Source organism: Pygocentrus nattereri, chromosome 22 (assembly GCF_015220715.1).
Source record: "Pygocentrus nattereri isolate fPygNat1 chromosome 22, fPygNat1.pri, whole genome shotgun sequence".
Classification (NCBI taxonomy): domain Eukaryota; kingdom Metazoa; phylum Chordata; class Actinopteri; order Characiformes; family Serrasalmidae; genus Pygocentrus; species Pygocentrus nattereri.
The window spans coordinates 12,458,026-12,474,750 of NC_051232.1; the positions used below are offsets into that span (position 1 = coordinate 12,458,026).

Genomic DNA, 16,725 nt, shown 5'->3' on the forward strand with positions numbered 1-16,725 from the left:
ACGTAGGAGCGCGGTAACGGCGCGCTGATTGGCTGACGGTATGGAGTGATGATAGTGAGACGGGAGAAACTATTGCGGCAGCCAATCAGGAGCGAGGAACGGGAAAGAGTGGACGAGCGAACGGTGGGGTGGTCCAGCGGAGTGGAGAGGGGAGGGACATCGTCTGACGCACGCGTGTAAACACACGTATTGCATCATATTACATTATATTACATGAAGCATCAGTATGTCTCAAATCTGCACGCTTACAATAGACGGTTATTTAAAGGTTCTTTTGGAAAGGCAACGGTTCTGTTTAGAAGAACCTTGGTTCTTGGCATGATGAACCGGTTCTTCAGACTGAAGCAGAATGTGTTGTGCACCTCCGCATTTAACCCATCCTACACCTACATATAACTAGAACAGGATTTATTCTCAGGATGTGAAGCTTAATCACAGCAACTAAAAAGAAATGCTTTGCCTTTCCAATTGAAGCATTAAACACTGCACTTTTATAAAGAGCACTTCACAAAGTGAGGACTGTTTTGTTGATGCTGGAGGTTTTTCGCAGGACCTTTAAGTCCTGAAACCGTATGAAATCAAACACTCTTGAACTTGAAGGTTCAGTTTAAATACAAGAAGCATGTTTATTATTTATGATATAAAACAATTTATGAAACATTTCAAGTACACAGCATTCCTCTTGACCAACACGTAGTACTAGTTAGATATAATATTTATCATAATTATTATTATTGATAAATACTAAAGAGAGAGAAAGACAGAGACAGAGACAGATAAAGAGAGAGGGAGAGAGACAGAGAGGGAGAGAGAGAAAGGGACAGAGAAAGAGAGAGGGAGAGAGACAGAGAGGGAGAGAGAGAGAGAGAGAGAGAGAGAGAGAGAGAGAGAGAGAGAGAGAGAAAATCAAGATCAGACAGGTTAGAGGTAAAGAAAAAAAGAAAGAAGAAAGAAAGGAAGAAAGAAGAAAGGAAGGAAGAAAGAAGAAAGGAAGGAAGAAAGAAGAAACGAAGGAAGAAAGAAGAAACGAAGGAAGAAAGAAGAAACGAAGGAAGAAAGAAGAAAGGAAGGAAGAAAGAAGAAAGGAAGGAAGAAAGAAGAAAGAAAGCACAAGAGGGATTTGTTTTTTTTTTTCCCCCACACATTTGGTCAGTGTTCAGAACAGTTGGTAGAGAAAGCGCGCGTGTCACATTCTTAACTGAACGGACTACAGCAGTAGTTTAAAAACAGTACGCACACGGAAAAAAAACACGAGAACCGAGATCCATGCAAAGTGCTTCCATGTCCAAGCAGCCGGCAGCAGTCCGCAGCGTCGCGCATGCCCAGACACACGCAGCAATAGATCAGCGCATCACTAATATATCAATAACCGCAATTCACACGCAATTGGATCACAATTAAAAGACATATTCCATACGAAATCAACAAATGCAAATACTCAGCGTTAAGACTCTTCAAACATAGTTTGGCACACAAACTCGAGAAATGTGCAAGTTGACCTCAAAAGTTGACTTTGTTCGCTTGAGGCCGCAGTCATTTGTAGGCAAACAGCACCTGTTTCTAGCAGTAAAATCAGAACTAGTCCATCCTTCGATCGTAAAAAGCTTCTCTTCAGTCCAGTGACGTTGCGAGGTCCAGAGCTTCAGACAGGCCAGAAAGTGCTGGTCCATTTCATCATGATGCGTTCATCTGCAATGAGCAAAAACAGTTCACCAAGAGGTTCCTTCCTGTCTCCACATCGACCACCACCCCCACGATCAGACTCGACGTCACGTCAGTGTTTTACGATGCATTTCCGCTCATGTCTGATCTCACAAGCTAAAACGGTTGTGTTAGGGTTCAAAACCTTCCCTCCAGCTTGGTTAGTACTTCACTGCAAAAGTGCAATAATCTTCATCATACTGTTAGCTACTCTCAGAGGAGAGAGAGAGAGAGAGAGAGGGAGAGAGAGGGAGAGAGAGGGAGAGAGAGAGAGAGAGAGAGAGAGAGAGAGATTATGAATGCGTAAATGAGAGTGCATATGTAAGACTGTGTGTATGTCAGAGAGAGAGAGAGAGAGAGAGAGAGAGAGAGAGAGAGAGAGAGAGAAGAGAGAGAGAAGAGAGAGAGAAGAGAGAGAGAGAGAGAGAGAGAGAGAGAGAGAGAGAGAGAGAGAGAGAGAGAGAAGAGAAGAGAGAGAGAGAAGAGAGAGAGTAGTGTTCCTCAGGCCATCTCTGTGGTGAAGCAGCTTCAGGGCGAAGCTTCAGCCTCGTCAAGAGCTTCAGCGTGAGCCACTCTTCAGCATCACAACAGCTTAACAGCTTCCACTTCAACAGGGTTCAACTCCAACCACTCAAAGAGGTTTATCAATGACCGTCACTCCTACACAGACAAACACAGAGACACAGTCAGTACAATCTGACAACATAATGCTTTAACTAGGGATGCACTGACGACTATATACACACACAACTAGATTTGCCTAGTCTTGGTTGATCATTCCAACTTATCAAACCTCGCATAAACTAAATACCCTACATATCAATAAACGGGGTGAAACATCGTGAAGTATCGTGATGTTCAATCTTGGCCTAGTCAGAAACCACACAAAAAAGTCAACTGGCCATTTGAATTGATAACTGGGTGGTATAAGCTTCCACAGCTTGTTAATTCCATTAGCTTTGGAGCTTCAGTGCAAAACTAAAGAAGTAAATGTCAGACACCAGACTCAAGCTGATGGACTACATCTGAGAGGAGATGAAGAACGTTTTTTTTAGCCTACTATTAATGACAACAATTCCACCATAAACTATTCCCTCTAACCTGCGTAGCTGCGCCCAGTACTCATGCAGGAGGGTAGTATGGTCCACTTATCCGTGCTGGGGTTATAATACTCCACTGACGCCAGGTTACAGGAGCCGTCATCACCTCCGATCACATACAGCAGATTATTGACCGCGCACACACCTAGAAACACACAGACATGCATATGCACCTTCACTGATTTAAGCACTGCTAAACCAAGATGGACACAAATGAACATAACAATGGATGTTTATTATTTTATGACTGTATGTTGCTAAAACGGTTACAGTCAGGCTATGAAGTTATCTGGGGCGATAAAACATGCTGTGACTTTACATGAATTCTTTCCCTCTTGTGAGGTCGTGAAACAAGCAGAGAAATTCTGGGCACGTTTTAGACTGTCATAAGCAGAAGATCATCTTTTATTACGATTTCAGTTTGATGAAAATTAACGGCTTGTGTACAGTGTAGGCCTGTGACAATTACATGTTTGTCTAATCTCAATTATTTGAAATGATGGCAGTTATTTGAGATGATCTCTATTTAAGCTGACTGCCATCATTTGATCCAGTCTTTAGATTTCACAATATTGAAATTTATACAACAGTCTGGTGCGGCCACGCAAGCTGATTGGTTGCTGAGAAATTGCCATAACATCACAGGCTTTTCACAAACACTGTATCACTCCCCTGAGACTCTGTTGCTAAGCAACGACTTTGACAGCTGTAGGAGACGCTCAAGCCATTTGAACATTTTTACTTCTTACTTTGCCACAAACAGAAAACGGACACTTTTAACATCACATTTGACCGACAGCTGATTTGGTCAGACTCTGCAGATGGGATGACACTAAATTCCCAAACTGTCAGCTGGTTTGTGTGGAGCTGGAGAACGAACTGCGGGCTGTGCAGTGAGTGAGCGGAGCTCGTTACTCTGACGTAGCAACAAGCTGCTTGTTAAGGACCTTTGATTTGGAGGAAGGAAATGAACATTAAAACATTAAACGCCGCGTTCACGGCCAGTTTATTCATTTCTTACTGTATTTATTTCACTGTGGTATAAAAGCAATAGAATTATATTATTGTGTATCATCACGACAACATCACGACTGTGATTTGGTCACAGGCACGAGCCATGTTATTTTGAGATAACACAATCCCTCTCCTGTTCTAGTATATAATGCTACAGCAAGCAAATGTTAGTGTGTTGGGTCGCCTCAAAAAAAAAAGAAAGCAGTAAATGCATTCATTGTGACACCATGGGTTTGTTTAAATGTTAGTGGCTAATTCTAACATTGATCAGATTCAGTCTTAAGAAAGAAAAATATAAGCTCGGTTTGATGCTACATGATTCTACATGATTCTATATATCTGTATGGCATTTATGGGACTGTACACATTTACATTTACAGCATTTAGCAGACGCTCTTCTCCAGAGCGACTTACAAGAAGTGCTTTGTCTGTCTAGAGAAAGTATCTTTGCTAGTTACCAATAGAGAAAAAGACAGTCCTGAGCTCAGATACTGCTAGAAACAACAGTCACTGTAGATACAGAGAGAAAAAGGTTGAACTGAACTCGTAAAATACAATACAGTAAACTACAATACACAGTGCAATACAATAAAAAGTGCAGCACAATATATTGCAAACAATACTACACCGGTGGTATAGAACATCAGTGTGCCAGTACAAACAGTCTAAGCTACTGCATAAACAGAATATGGAAAACTTTAGACAACCCTGGTAAAATGATGGTTTGTCGTTAACACACCCTCCACTGCATATTTTAACGCACAACTACGATTAATTTAATAGTTTTTTCTGGGGCATTTTTAGCCTTAGAACACAATGTACTCTTCCATCATGAAAGGCTTGAAATAAACTGATTCAAATATGTTTTAGTAACACAGAAAACTTTCTCAATTACCTTAAAAAATGACAGTGTATTTATAACCGTATCATAAAATAAGTTACATGAAGAAATTTTTTAGAGGTGGACATCTGGTTCCTTTTACCACCACTGGGAACAATTCCGGCTCAGCACGTTCTTGTAGAACGAAGCACATCATACCAAACCACTCTGAATGACTGTTTACAGAAATCTGGAGAATTACTGAAGTTCCCCTTTTACTTCTACCAGGCTGATGTTTGCTACTTTTTCGGCCGCCTTTTGCACAAACTTCTACGTACGGTTCTAGCCTGCATTGAACCATCTTGAGCATAATTTTACTGGCATGCGATGAAGGACCATTCTTTTAGCATTAGCTGACCAAGAAAACATCAACGTTGCGGTTAAAACGTTATTCAAATGTTCTCTCTTTCACCTGCGTTCCGACGGCACATGTTCATGTCAGCCACCTGTTTCCAGGTATTGGAGGCGGGGTCGTACACCTCACAGCTCTTCCTGACCAATGGGCCATCATGTCCTCCCACTGCATACAGCAGCCCTTTTAGCACACCCACACCTGCCCGTCACAAACGTACAGAAAACAGAAACAAAACAGGTGCAATGCTTGATAATATCCATGTGTTTGTGTTGTGTGGGTAATAGTAAATAATATTGATACTCGAGTACCACAGTATTATATATTTTGTGACACTGTATAGATTCTCAGAAATACAGTGTCAGTTTTTAACTAATATTTTACAAGTGATGATTTGTGGCAGACAGTGGTTCATTTTGTGTTGTATTTAAAGCCCCAGCCACTAGAGGGCAGTGTTGCGATCCATCATCGGCTATTAAGACTTCTTTTACTCAGATTTTATGCAAATTGTGCATTTTTTATACTAGAACAGTCATCATAAAATTAGATTAAAAACAGTATTGCAATGTAATATACTATCTCTTGTGCCTATACAAAGTCCTAGTGGGTAACCTGCTCCACTGCGCCGAGTGCCCATCTCTGCTATGTAGGTCCACTCATTAGTGTTCGGGTTATACGCCTCCACAGTGCTCAGACACTGACGCGTCGCTCCATCATATCCACCAACAGCATACAGTATACCTACACATGCACACACAACACAGTGCATCAGCGTGGCTGGACGCCTGTCTGTGTATTAAAGTCTAAACTCTACAACAGCAGAATAAAGTTACACCTTTTTGAAGTGCAACAAATATACAGCACAATAAACATTCAACAACTTAAGGGCCCATATTATGGAAAACTAAACATTCTGTTCATTTAGTCTCTATATGAAAACCCATTTACACATATACCTATTGAGCCTGCAGCAGTTCATCCCCACCCACTCGCGCTGAAGTTAGAAGGGTTTCGGTTCAGAGTCCTTTTAAATGAGTAACTATGCAGGGCAGCCAATAATAACATTACCTATATTTACACACATCAGTCTTAAAGGCACAGTAACAAAAACAGTGTGTTAAAGTCTAGGGGATAAAAAGAGGTTGAAAATGATTACTTAAAATGATTTTGCTACATAAAACCACATAAATGTTTGAAATGCCAAACTTAAGATATAGAAGAAGAAGGATATAGGCCCTTTAAATTATTCCCATTTTTTAGAATTGTTTCAAATCAAATATTTTTTCAGTTTTATGGAACTAACAAGACTTTACATTTTTCAGTTTGAGCAAGTTATACGTATGGTTAAAAAAAAATATATATATTATGGAATAATACATTTATTAAATAAATAATAATTTATTATTAATAATATATGTTTGCATAGCATATTGTCACATTCTCATTTTCAGCATTTTTATTTAAATTTGAAAAAAAAAAAAACATTTTTATTAAAAAAAAAATTTTCCCTTGGACATTCAAAACTGTCTGAACTTTGTTTTACATTAACTTACTTTTACTGTCTATTCTGACTGCAACAATATTTAAGGCAAGTTCCACTAATATCACATCTCTGTGTACTTTTCTTTGTGAATTCTAAATGCACTGGGCGGATGTTAAGGACTCTGATTGGCCACACTCACCTCCGACCACTCCCACTCCCACACTGCTGCGCCGGGTGTTCATGGGAGCTATATGGAACCATTCATTGGTCTTGGCGTTGTACGCCTCAACAGTAGCCAAGCCTGCATAACAGTGAATTAAAGAGAACACAAAATTAAACAGTTATTTAAACAATTTCTCCTCCAATTAATGACCAATGTTGACACCATAAAGCCTCAAGACGTGACCTCATAATGAGAATATATATCTGGGAAGAACTGAAATGCTATCAGCAGCTAACGGAACTGTTGCCCTGGCGCGAGGTACTTTTTTTTTTTTTTTCCCCTAGTGGGAGGAACTGTTTTTCCCTGGTGGGAGGAACTGTTTTTCCCTGGTGGGAGGAACTGTTTTTCCCTGGTGGGAGGAACTGTTTTTCCCTGGGGGGGTACTGTTTTTCCCTGGTGGCAGGAACTGTTTTTCCCTGGTGGGAGGAACTGTTTTTCCCGGATGGGAGGGACTGTTTTTCCCTGGTGGGAGGAACTGTTTTTCCCTGGTGGGAGGAACCGTTTTTCGCTGGTGGGAGGTACCGTTTTTCCCGGATGGGAGGAACTGTTTTTCCCTGGTGGGAGGAACTGTTTTTCCCTGGTGGGAGGAACTGTTTTTCCCTAGGGGGAGGTACCGTTTTTCCCTAGGGGGGGGGGACTGTTTTTCCCTGGGGGGGGGGACTGTTTTTCCCTGGTGGGAGGAACTGTTTTTCCCTGGTGGGAGGAACCGTTTTTCCCCTGGTGGGAGGAACTGTTTTTCCCTGGTGGGAGGTACCGTTTTTCCCCTGGTGGGAGGAACTGTTTTTCCCTGGTGGGAGGAACCGTTTTTCCCTAGGGGGGGTACTGTTTTTCCCCTGGTGGGAGGTACTGCGGACCTACCACATGACAAAAGGTAAGAGTGCAGCATTAAGCACGTCACTGCTGTGTAATGACATGAGTGGCTGCTACATGAGCATGACTATGTGACTGTATGTGGTCTCTCCATCAACTACAGTTCAGTAAAACACCACTGCACAAAAGTCCCCCCTTTCCCAACCTCTCGGAGACAGCCAATGAGAGCAGTTATCCTTGATAAACAGAATCAGCTACATGTTTTTCCACAGAGGAATAAATGACAGGATAAAACACAAGACTGAATTAAAGAGTTCGGTTTTTTCTTTCACGAATCACCAAGAAATATAATGAATTATAAAATGAGTAAAAGATGTTTATTTATTAAAACCACCGTCAGGATTGCTATTAAACCTGGAGGTGGAGGTAGCCTTCCCCTCTCTCTAGCAGGTAGGGCACAGTGCATCAAGATAAATGTCCTCCCTAAATTTTTACTTTTATATCAATGTCTTCCTATTTTTCTCCCCAAATCCCTCTTTGTTTCTATAGATAAGGCCATGACTGGGTTTATTTGGGGTGGCCATGTCCCTCATATCAGGAAAGGAATTCTTCAGTGTCTCCGTTCTTCTGGTGGCTTGGCCCTCCCTAATTTTACGTATTACTATTTTGCAGCCAAAATACAAAAAAAAAAATGGCCTTTTGGTTTAAACACCCAGAGGCTGCATGTTATCATGGAATCCTTTTCCTGTTACTCATCTTCTATTCGTGCTTTGGTTTATACCTCTCTTCCCATATTCCCTTCTCATTTCTCCTCCAATCCATTTGTAGTGTCTACTCTAAAGATTGGGACCCAGTTTCGTAGAATGTTTCACTTTACTGAGGTGTCTGTCTCGAGTCCATTATGTAAACATGATTTATTTACATTTTAAATTAAATTAAAGACCCTTATTCGTCCCACAATGGGGAAATTCCACCTCCGCATTTAACCCATCCGTGAAGTGAAACACCACATACACTCTAGTGAGCACACACACACACACACTAGGGAGCAGTGAGCACACTTGCCCGGAGTGGTGGGCAGCCCAATCCGCAGCGCCTGGGGGGCAGTTTGGGGTTAGGTGTCTTGCTCAAGGACACCTCAGTCATGTGCTGTCGGCTCTGGGGATCACGGCGACCTTCCGGTCACGAGGCTGGTTCCCTAACCTCCAGCCCACGACTGCCTGCAACCCTGAACTCTAGGTTTATAAGTTGGGAGGGGAGAGGCATTACCACCTGTAGGGATTTCTTTGATGGCACATTTAACAGCTTCTCCTCAATAGTTTCATAATTTAATCTTCCTAGAACAAACCTTTTCCGATTCTTCCAAGTTCATCACTGTGCAGAATCCCCTTTTCCCATGTTTCCTGAATGTCCCCCAGCTCTTCCCTGGGAGGACTGTTTGTTCCCTGGGAGGACTGTTTGTTCCCTGGGAGGACTGTTTGGGCAAACCGAGGGAACGCTTAGTTCAATTTTTTATACTAGGATTTTGTCTTTTAATAAGACAAAGATTTCTGAGGCCAAGTCTAGATGGGAGGTGGAGCTGGTGTTAAGTCGGAGGAGAGATGATGGACTGAAGCTTTAGCTAGAGTTAACTCTTCGTCCTCTTTCGCAAGGCTGAACATAATGCAACTGAAAGTTGTCCATAGAGCTCATCTGTGCAATGCTAAATTAGCACAAATCTATCCAGAGACTAAGTCTGCCTGTTCTCGCTGTGATGAGTACCCAGCAACCCTTTTCATATGTTTTGGTCTTGTCTGGGACTTTTTATACTCTACACTCAATAAACATCCAACTCTCTGCCCTCGACTAGCTATTTTTAGTATTTACATCGGTACTACCAGTTGAAGTCCTGAGAACTGAACTACATTTTACGTTTATGCCATTTGGCTGACGTGCTTATCCAGAGCGACTTACAATGTGATCATTTTTCACACAGGTAGGCCAAGGTGGTGTTAGGAGTCTTGCCCAAGGACTCTTATTGGTATAGTGTAGGGTGCTTGCCCTGGTGGGGGATTGAACCCCAGTCTACAGTGTAGAAGGCAGAGGTGTTACCCACTACACTATCCTTGAGAAGATCAAGTTTAGTTTGAGGGGTTCTGTGGACTTTTATAGGTGCTGGTCACCCCTCTTGAACTCCCTGTACCCCCCTCATACATATTTCATTAATTTATGTTATTAATTTATTTTTTCCTGGTATTTTTTTGTGCATTGATTCATGATTATATGGCTTGATTTTGCCATTTTTGTTTTAGTACTTTTCCTGTTTGGAAATGATCTGTAAATGCTTGAATTTGTGTGTAAGACTTTAAAAAGCAATAATAAAAATAACAAACAAACAAAACAGGATTGCCATTAAACAGCGTCTCGATGTGCAAAACGCATGTTACCTGTGCTGCCATCGAAACCACCCACAGCGTAGAGGAGCCCATTAAGAACAGCAGCCCCTAGTGTTGACCTCCGGTCCTGCATGCTGCTCACACAGCACCACTCATCCTTTACAGGGTCATATGCATCCACTGTCCTCACCCTCAGAGAGCCATTAAAGCCTCCAACAGCATACACTGTGCCACCCATATACACCACACCTACACACATATACACACAAAGAATGAAGAAATGCATTGGGACTGACAAGGAGGCCGTTCAGCTTTGAAAACAGTCATTTCAGCTTCCAGCTGACTCTCGCCTCTTTTCCACTGTAGATCCAAGTGGTTCACAGGCCCATACAGTGCGGTTTAAAGCTGGTGTGGACCAATTTTTTCCATCAGCTGTGCAGCTAAATCAGAACTTAAGGTGATACATGCTAAATACTACAGAACGTGCCTGATTCCTGCGCTCACTCCAACACCAGTAACTAAAGTTTGTGCTCTCTGAGACTTTATCCTCTAAATGAGTGTTATGTGAGCATCAGTTAGCTAGAACCAAGCCAGTACTGTGGCTCTGCTGAGCGTAGCCCACACTACTGACTTTCTGGCACTTCAACATCAGCCACTCGTCTCTATCGTGTAATGATAAGAATATGATCGTCTAGGCTTGTAACAGCAGATGGAATCGAACCCGTACTGTGGCATTTGAATGTGTGGGCCGCTACATAAGCCAACTTGGCTAGAGGAGCTGGTTAACATTAGCCTAGCTAGGAAGCTACATATCTGAACACCACAGAGCAGGTTTAATTTCAGCCAGAGAAAGGCTGAAAGTGTTGAACCGCCACTGGAACAGTTACTCTCCGTACTCAGGACCACTCAGCACTACTGCGGAAAAGAGGACTCTTCTCGTTTTCTAGGCAAAACACCACCACTGCTTCCTACTGAAGCCCACCTAACATGCATTACAGAACAGACAGATATCAGAAAATAAATCAGCAAAATTTGTCAAACAGTGTGCGCACCTGCTCGGCATCGTCTGGAAGGTAGTTCAGCTACCTGGAACCATCTCTCCTCTTCAAAGTCATAGCACTCGACACTGCGGATAGCTTTAGGAGCCTGTCCCCCTACGACCACCATCACCTGCAAAGCAGACCCACGTTATGACAACACCTCAAAGAGATTCAGGCCGCAACCTGAGGCACAACTTATATACTTCCATGTCTTCTCAGTTAATTAAGAAGTCACTTTCGAATACAGGAGGGAAATTTATTACAGGGTGAATAAATCATGTCCTCAGTCCTCCCCTACATTGATCTGTCAATGGTTTGCAGTCACAGTAGCAGCTGGGGTGGGCAATATGATGATATTTTGTTGTTATCGTGATCTGCTTTTCTAAGCACACAGTGAATACTGACAATACTTAAAGAACAACAATCAGCGGCATGTTCCATTATAAAGAGGAAAGCCCTGTCTAATTGGATTTGGTGCAGTACATTATAGTATCAGTTTTTAAACGAGGCACTACTGGCACATGTCAAAATATCATAATTCTTAAGTAAGTACTAAGTAAAATTATACTGTATAATACGGTTATAAGTTACCGAGCCATGGAGCGCTTTCTAAATTCCTAACAAACTGAATAAACGGTCATGGCATGAAGTAAAGAAGCAGAGTTGGAGTCACCTACAGTGCAACAGGCTGCTATGTACTGTAGTGAGTCAGCATCTCTTATTTATTTATTTATTGTGACAATTCTTCACAGATGTACTGGCAAAAAATACCAGCAAAAAACAATGTTTACCTTTCCAAGACCGACTGGCAAATACTAATCTACTGCGATGTCTAATAAAGGCTTTGTCCAAAATTTAAGATATAAGGGTTTGGTAAGAGAAAGGAATCAGGTTACAATTCCTGCAGCTGACGTTGACCCTTCCATGCGCTCTGTATCTCGCTCATTAGACGGCTCATCGAACATGCTTCACTTCAGCTAATGATATAAAGGAAGAGTCCTTAAAGTGGTGAGGGGATATGGTGAGGCCAAGTGAACAAAATTCATGTTAATACTGGTATTGAAACAGACAGCAACACTGCAGATGCTGTGATCTGCAGATTTTCCACAAGCACTACTCTATAGTGCCTTAAAAAAAATACATCCATCAGGCCAAAGTGACTCTCAGAGTACCGAAAGCCTGCACACACTCACCTTTGGGTAACTGGCGGGTGTGCGCACCCTGGTGCGGACGGTCTTCATCATAGAGCGCTGGTCTGCTGGCAGCAGGTGGTACTTCATGGCTTCAATCAGGTAGTCTTTACAGGCACTGCTGTTCTTTACCAGCGATTCTTCCTCCACCCTCTGCACAATCACACACAGTTGTGATGTATTGTATTGTCACTGTTACATTAGAGCGTTTTGAAGCCTCACAAATCACACGTATGCAGACTAGGACTGGCTCAAATCATTTGAATTCTCCAGCATTCATTAGGCCACAGAAATGTAGTGAGTAAATTATTATTATGGAGCTAAATGAATACTGTGTCTCTTTGGTCACTGACACATAAGGACACATAGCTAGTTATCCAAGCAGACAAAAGTGAGCTGCCCAACACAAGAACACAGCTAGAAAGTTTTTGTTGAAGCCTCAAACTATTTTCTGATAGGTCTGTTTGTTTACAAACGTACATTTGCTGTTTCAATCCTAAAGGCTTTGCGATGTGATGCTACATTTGAACACTTGCTCGCTTTCAGGATGCAGTGTTAGGCTTCCAGTTTGTACATGTACTGAATGACTAGCTGCAGCTGGTTTCCCCAGAGTACGACAACCTGTCTGAGGAAAATTCTCACCATTTTCAGCACAGCTTCAGTGCCTAGATGGTTCTAAAAAGTTGTACAATTATTAAAATATATAATGGTTTCCCACTCACATAGCTGATTTCAACTCTGCGGTTATGATGGAAAACACCTTATTTTTTTAGATGTAAAGCATGTGGACACATCTTTGGAACTCAAGTAGAGCCCATGTAGCAGTCTAGAGTTTCTCCACCGGGAGTGCTATTAGTCATTTAAAGTACAAGAGGAGAAATAGCTCTTAAATTAGTTACTCAGCATTACAGTATTTAATTAAATTATTAAAATAATTTTAAAAAAATTTTCAGCATTAAAGTATTTTTTTCAGTTGCTAACGTGAGAAATCTCGTGGTTGCGAGAGTGTTGCGAGATGGTTGCTATGACATCTCGTGGTTGCGAGAGTGTTGTGAGGTGGTTGCTATGACATCTCGTGGTTGCGAGAGTGTTGTGAGGTGGTTGCTATGACATCTCGTGGTTGCGAGAGTGTTGTGAGGTGGTTGCTATGACATCTCGTGGTTGCTAGAGTGTTGTGAGGTGGTTGCTATGACATCTCGTGGTTGCTAGAGTGTTGTGAGGTGGTTGCTATGACATCTCGTGGTTGCGAGAGTGTTGTGAGATGGTTGCTATGACATCTCGTGGTTGCGAGAGTGTTGTGAGATGGTTGCTATGACATCTCGTGGTTGCGAGAGTGTTGTGAGGTGGTTGCTATGACATCTCGTGGTTGCGAGAGTGTTGTGAGGTGGTTGCTATGACATCTCGTGGTTGCTAGAGTGTTGTGAGGTGGTTGCTATGACATCTCGTGGTTGCGAGAGTGTTGTGAGGTGGTTGCTATGACATCTCGTGGTTGCGAGAGTGTTGTGAGATGGTTGCTATGACATCTCGTGGTTGCGAGAGTGTTGTGAGGTGGTTGATATGAAATCTCCTGGTTGCTAGAGTGTTGTGAGGTGGTTGCTATGACATCTCATGGTTGCTAGAGTGTTGTGAGGTGGTTGCTATGACATCTCGTGGTTGCGAGAGTGTTGTGAGGTGGTTGCTATGACATCTCGTGGTTGCGAGAGTGTTGTGAGGTGGTTGCTATGACATCTCGTGGTTGCTAGAGTGTTGTGAGGTGGTTGCTATGACATCTCGTGGTTGCGAGAGTGTTGTGAGATGGTTGCTATGACATCTCGTGGTTGCGAGAGTGTTGTGAGGTGGTTGCTATGAAATCTCGTGGTTGCTAGAGTGTTGTGAGGTGGTTGCAATGACATCTCGTGGTTGCTAGAGTGTTGTGAGGTGGTTGCTATGACATCTCGTGGTTGCGAGAGTGTTGTGAGGTGGTTGCTATGACATCTCGTGGTTGCGAGAGTGTTGTGAGGTGGTTGCTATGACATCTCATGGTTGCTAGAGTGTTGTGAGGTGGTTGCTATGACATCTCGTGGTTGCTAGAGTGTTGTGAGGTGGTTGCTATGACATCTCGTGGTTGCTAGAGTGTTGTGAGGTGGTTGCTATGACATCTCGCGGTTGCTAGAGTGTTGTGAGGTGGTTGCTATGACATCTCGCGGTTGCGAGAGTGTTGTGAGATGGTTGCTATGACATCTCGCGGTTGCGAGAGTGTTGTGAGGTGGTTGCTATGACATCTCGCGGTTGCGAGAGTGTTGTGAGGTGGTTGCTATGACATCTCGCGGTTGCGAGAGTGTTGTGAGGTGGTTGCTATGAAATCTCGTGGTTGCTAGAGTGTTGTGAGGTGGTTGCAATGACATCTCGTGGTTGCTAGAGTGTTGTGAGGTGGTTGCTATGACATCTCGCGGTTGCGAGAGTGTTGTGAGGTGGTTGCTATGACATCTCGTGGTTGCGAGAGTGTTGTGAGGTGGTTGCTATGACATCTCGTGGTTGCTAGAGTGTTGTGAGGTGGTTGCTATGACATCTCGTGGTTGCGAGAGTGTTGTGAGGTGGTTGCTATGACATCTCGTGGTTGCGAGAGTGTTGTGAGGTGGTTCCTATGACATCTCGTGGTTGCTAGAGTGTTGTGAGGTGGTTGCTATGACATCTCGTGGTTGCGAGAGTGTTGTGAGGTGGTTGCTATGACATCTCGTGGTTGCGAGAGTGTTGTGAGGTGGTTGCTATGACATCTCGTGGTTGCTAGAGTGTTGTGAGGTGGTTGCTATGACATCTCGTGGTTGCTAGAGTGTTGTGAGGTGGTTGCTATGACATCACGTGATGCCTTGGTGTTGCAAGGTGGTTCCTATTCTATTCGAGGTGGCAACAGGGTGTTGCCAGGCAGACGCTATGGTATTCCAGGTGGTGGCTAGGTCACTCACTGTTCGAGGTGGCCCCTAGGGTGGTGCTAGATGATTGCAGTGGTGCGCCAAATGATGTTAGCATGTGGCTCTGTGTATGTGCTGTGGTACTGTAGGTGGCTGCTATGGTATTGTTCTAGGTAAGAGTTTCTGCTCAATGCTGTAATTGTAAAAATAAATGTAAAATGTAAATGTATTCCAGGTGGTTGCTAGGGTGTTGCTATTGTACTAGTATCATCGCGATATAAGTGAGGTGCTCAAATGTTTGCCAAAATAGTTCTGTCATTCTTTTCTATAGGACAAATAAATGTTCTTCAACACTGTAAGAAATCTGTACACCTACAATGCTCTTTGCCCAGAAGCACACCTTTCCTAATCAGAATCAAATATTCTGGACTTGTCAGTATCTTAAAAATGGTGCCAATAACTAGAACTGCAGGACGAGATAGAGGACAAAAATCAGGTAGAATATAAGTATTTATGATGTTCATGAAATATAATGAAACCATATAAAGTGAAAACAGGATAGAAAGTAGGTCTAAGCTGCAGTGAACTGCATTAATGACAATTACAGGAGACAATCATAATGTAGGCCTTAGAAATATAAAATGGAGAAACATCAACATGCATCCAGAAGCATGAAGAATGGTTTTATAATCGCACCCTGAATAGAAACCGAATCATGAGGTTCCACAAGATTCCCACTCCTAAAGCACACACATACAAACACATACATACGCACCTGAACAAGATACTCCCGAGAGAGGAGAGGCAGGCGCACATGTTCCATCAGATGAGCCATATGTTCCTGCCGCACGTCCTTATCATGTTTGACCCAGGCGATGACGGCCTCAAACACCTTCACACAAACACATGCATGTACGTCACAGGTCTGTAAAGGTGGCATCAGGACCCAGATATGGCTTGTAAGTGAAACACTGTGTACTTAGACACAAATCATTTTAACTTTAAAACACTGCATTACTACAGTTTCCATGGCAACCAACACAGCCTGGAGGCTTCTTCTCATCTCCACCGGCTCCTGTTGCCAAGACAACCAACAAGCCTTCGCTTGCCAACCATACTGAATAATTAGATGTTACTATCACATGCTGCAGGTTGCTATAGCGACAAATCTGCAAGTCAGCATGGCACAGTCAGGTGTGGCCCTATGCATGTGCCGTAGTAAACAAATTCAGGAGCGGTTCAGACATTATCCCGCTTCGCGCCTCATCACACGTCTGCTCAGTGACTCACTGCTTGAGGGTGCATGTGCTGTACCTTCTCTTCAGATGGTATGGTGAGTTTGTCACTCGCGATGAGGCTGCACACCTGCTCCATGCCCAGGTTCAGGAACTCCTCACACTGCACCACCTCGGAGAAGTGCTGTTCTGTGGAGAAAGATGGAAAGAGACAGAGAGACAGAGAGACAGAGACAGAGACAGAGACAGAGAGAGTATGATTGAAAGAACAACAAAAAGAAAAAGTCAAATAAAGGTTTAAATAATTTCAAGGAACAGTTTGGTGGAAAATCTATTTAACATGATTCATCACTTACTCTAGATGCAGTCAATTGGCCAAGACATGTTGACTTTTCTTTAGTTTACAATGTTAGATGTTTATTTCATGGCACTAA

The 16,725-nt window shown here is 42.8% G+C and overlaps 1 protein-coding gene across 1 annotated transcript in view; it reads right to left on the bottom strand.

Annotated features, from left to right (window-relative positions):
• Positions 1-1,018: 1,018 nt before the first annotated feature.
• The window catches only part of klhl2 (kelch-like family member 2), a 31,108-nt gene continuing 15,401 nt past the window's right edge, over positions 1,019-16,725 (bottom strand). Inside the window, exons 6-15 of the mRNA XM_017717447.2 lie at positions 16,371-16,480; positions 15,832-15,948; positions 12,172-12,321; positions 10,991-11,108; positions 9,990-10,187; positions 6,730-6,831; positions 5,660-5,788; positions 5,108-5,248; positions 2,803-2,946; positions 1,019-2,361 (exon numbers count right to left, since the gene is read on the bottom strand). Of these exons, the coding sequence (XP_017572936.1) occupies positions 2,333-2,361; positions 2,803-2,946; positions 5,108-5,248; positions 5,660-5,788; positions 6,730-6,831; positions 9,990-10,187; positions 10,991-11,108; positions 12,172-12,321; positions 15,832-15,948; positions 16,371-16,480 (1,238 nt within the window). The 3' untranslated portion in view covers positions 1,019-2,332. The remainder of the gene's footprint in view (positions 2,362-2,802; positions 2,947-5,107; positions 5,249-5,659; positions 5,789-6,729; positions 6,832-9,989; positions 10,188-10,990; positions 11,109-12,171; positions 12,322-15,831; positions 15,949-16,370; positions 16,481-16,725) is intronic.